Genomic DNA, 3,607 nt, shown 5'->3' on the forward strand with positions numbered 1-3,607 from the left:
CGGTGGTGTAGCTAGGATTTAGAGTCAAGGTGGTCTATCTTAGGCCCGATTTAGGAGGGCTCTGTGCTACAGTAATCAAAGAAGGCAGAGTCGGAGGAGCAACAAATTGTAGCCTCTCATAGATCCACGGTGATTTGGAAAAGAGAGAAAAAGAGCTTCGTGCTACCCAAGGCATGCTACAGCGCCTTGGAACCAGAGCTGACGATCCTTAGATGTAAAAACCAATTTAAAGGGTGGTCCATATATATTTTTTATAATTTTAGACAGCTCATCTACTATAGTTTAACTTTGAACCAAATTTCAGAGTGGTCTTTGGACTACGATGCTACCTAGCTAGCTTCGCCCATAGTTGATGGTTGTTATCTATCTATATCTGTACTATAAAAGAGCAAAGAAATTGAGAAATGCTCCTCTGTCAATTAAATTAAATATATACTGTAAAAGGATGAAGGAATTCTCATCCAATGAAATACTATCCACCTCATATCTTATCCTTTAGACGTGTTTTTTCGAAGTTTGGATCTAACGTGCTAAGCAATTCCATCCCGAAATGACAAACGGCCGATCAGAAACTCATGCAGACACCACTTCATCGTGTGAGATCACCTTAATCTCACACACCCACGGCTGTTCGTGTGCAGCGCTCCAAAAGGGGCTAAAATCATCATCGCTATACGCTGGAAGCAAGGAAGTGCAGATATTCAGAACCATCATTCAGTTCAGACATCACACTGGCCGAGTCTATGGTCCGTTCACACAACAGAACATGTCAGCAGACAGCAGTATCTTACTCAGTTACTCTGCCAATCGTCCAAATGAGCATGTACCACAAGCTCACGATTAAAAGGCCAAATCAACCAAGAAACATTGTACCACAAGCTTAGAAACATCAAACATTTGGACGAAAGACAAGTGCGATCCATTGTTGCCGAGTTCAGGGGAGAAATGAAGCCAGAACTCTAGAAAGAAAAATTCAGTGCCGGAGCTAAACTCGTTTAATTTCTACGTTCTTACAGCTCTTCAAAGACTTAAACTCGTTTCTAAGTGAGCCCGTATGGTTCAAAATTCAGTGCAGTTAACCTTGTCCTAAGACTCCGGTGAATTGCAAGGCAAAACCCGAAAACCGACAATGAGGATGGATAGGAGCTAGTTGATCAGACACGGTGGTCGAAGCTAAACTCCTTGTGGACGCCGCACTTGCAGGTCACGCGCAGCACCAGCTCGGCTCCGGAGCAGACCGCGCTGGACACTTCCACCTCTTGCTCCTGTACAGATCCAGGTTTCATTAAGGAAGTGCTGACAGAATACCAAAATGCATGCAGTCCAAAGAAGCTAAGCATCCCATTCAATTCCCTGGATGTGCAGAAGACTTTAAATTGGAAATTCGTTTCAAGAATCATGCCATTGGAATTTCATGGAAGATATTTGGCACAGGACTATAGCACTTAATTCACATAATGAAGGATTAAAGGAGACCATAAGGTTCAGCTAATTTGGCACAGGATTATCAGCATCGAATTCACATAAAGAAGACCATACAGGTAATTTGGCACAGGATTATTAGCACTGGATTCACATAAAATAGACCATAAGCTTCACATAATTTGGCACAGGATTATGAACACTGAATTCACACAAAGCAGATCAGCTTCACAAAGCATCTATCCACTCAACCGATGGATAAGCAGGAAATTGCTTTTTTTAAGTGTATACACATAATTGCACAAGCAAAGCATCCAAGTTAAGTTCTATCCTTGAATCTAAAGAATGCAAGCAAAATGATGGAATCCCCGAACAGTAAGGAAGGCTGTACCGGCTTTCTCGGCTTTTCTGGCGAGGAAGTCCTCGTCTCCGGCGACGTGCAGCGTGACCCGGCTGGCGAGCGGGATGCCTCGCTGGAGGCTTTCTTGGCTTCCTGCGGCGATCAAATCAACACATTAGAGGTGAGCACAAGAAAGCAACGGCAGCAAGAAGAGAAATCAAGAAGTGCAAGCACGGCGTCGGCGTACCTGCTTGACCGCCTTTCCCGGCGATGCGAAGAACGCACAGCACGGCTCCGACATGATAGACGAGCGGGAGGCCTCGGGGTTGACGGTGGAGTTCGTCTTGGCGAGCTTCTGCGGCGACGGGGTGAGCTGCTGCTGTTGCGGCGGCGGCGTATCTTCCTCCCAGTGTCGCGGACTCATGCGACAAGGGTTCGTCTCGATGTGGAGGTTGGGCCGCGGTCGCTTCCTGCTCCCACTCCGCGGCGGAGGCAGCGACCGCGACGCCGAGAAGACGAACGACGGCGTTCTGAGGCCCACGGGGGGAAGCGTCGTCTCCTTGTCCACCGCGGAAGATGGAGAGCCTAGTTTCGCGCACGCCGGCCCCGACGAAGGGAAGAATTCGAACCCGACGCTTCCGGTGGCGCCCGTGCGCGCCGTCTTCGCGGAGTGGAGGGACGCGGCTGCGCCGCTGCCGGTGGGCATCAAGGACGCCTCGCAGCCGCTGGCAGTGGAGCCCATGGGCGTCAGCGGCTGCTTCGGCGAAGCCAAGAACGTGAGGCTGCTGGTGTTGGAGCCCCTGGAGGTGGGCGTCAGCGGCCCCTCCGGCGAAGCCGCGAACACGAAGCCGCCCCTGGAGGTGGGACCCGTGGGCGTGTCGGGCCGTTCCGGCGCAGCCAAGAACGCGAACATGTTCCCCGCGCTGCTGGCCGAGGAGCCCCCCGGCGTCCCCGTCGCGTTCTCGGCGAACGCGAACATGTTTCCCGCGGAGGTCGGGTGGCGCGGGCGGAGTCCCGGCTCGAACGAGAACTCCGCGGCGCGCGACGCCGTCGGTGTGGTGGGCGGGGGCGGGGGCGTCGGCGGAGGCGACGGTGTGTTCGGCGCGGGGTCGAAGGGGGGCAGCTCGAGCAGCATCCTCTTGCGCACGGAGGAGGCCGGGAGGAGGCAGCGGCGCTTGCGCCCCGCGTCGGCGGCGCAGGGCGCGGAGAAGGCGACAGCGTAGTGCCCCGGGTCGATGCGGAGCTCGGCGAGGTGCCGCGGCGCGGGCGGCGGAGTGAAGAAGAAGGGCTCCGGTGCCATGGCCATGGCGATTTGGGTTCTTGGGATTCTTGGATGGTCACCGGCCTGCTCGGGGGCGCTCGGAGACGTTCCGTTTCGACGTTGCTTTGTTTGTTTTTTGTTTTTTTTTTGCTGTAAATATAAACAGGAATTGGAAAGTAAGTGCGGGGCGTAATTCTTTCTGACCGACACATGACACATCCCGGCACGCGTGCATCTGCCTGTAAGATTCGTGCCGGTGTCCGATGGTAATGATCAGAACCGCTACGAACCTGCAAGCGAGACTGTCGACACGTGCATCTCAGACCCATCCACTTGTGGAGAATTTTTTTTATTCTTTTTTATTTAATATTTTAATAATAATCACTCTTAAAGGATCTGATGCTTTGGTTCGCGTCCGCATGCACGACTAAATAATGTTGTCGTGTCATATGCATCGGCGTGGCAACATTTGCCATGTTAAACGGCATTTTCGACGTGAAAAACGTTGTCACGCTACTCCCGCTAACGTGACAGAATTATTTTGTCACGGCACTGAAAATGATGTGACAAGACCAAGCCTTTAA

At 52.0% G+C, this 3,607-nt stretch overlaps 1 protein-coding gene across 1 annotated transcript; it reads right to left on the bottom strand.

Annotated features, from left to right (window-relative positions):
- Window positions 1–765: 765 nt before the first annotated feature.
- LOC136539202 (uncharacterized) lies at window positions 766–3,128 on the bottom strand. Its single transcript, XM_066531137.1, has 3 exons — window positions 2,010–3,128; window positions 1,814–1,915; window positions 766–1,265 (listed from the first exon to the last, which is right to left on the bottom strand). Exons 1-3 carry the CDS (start codon window positions 3,066–3,068, stop codon window positions 1,155–1,157), a joined length of 1,272 nt encoding a protein of 423 aa, XP_066387234.1. The 5' UTR covers window positions 3,069–3,128; the 3' UTR covers window positions 766–1,154.
- Window positions 3,129–3,607: the final 479 nt, after the last annotated feature.

Source organism: Miscanthus floridulus, chromosome 2 (genome assembly GCF_019320115.1).
Source record: "Miscanthus floridulus cultivar M001 chromosome 2, ASM1932011v1, whole genome shotgun sequence".
Taxonomy (NCBI): domain Eukaryota; kingdom Viridiplantae; phylum Streptophyta; class Magnoliopsida; order Poales; family Poaceae; genus Miscanthus; species Miscanthus floridulus.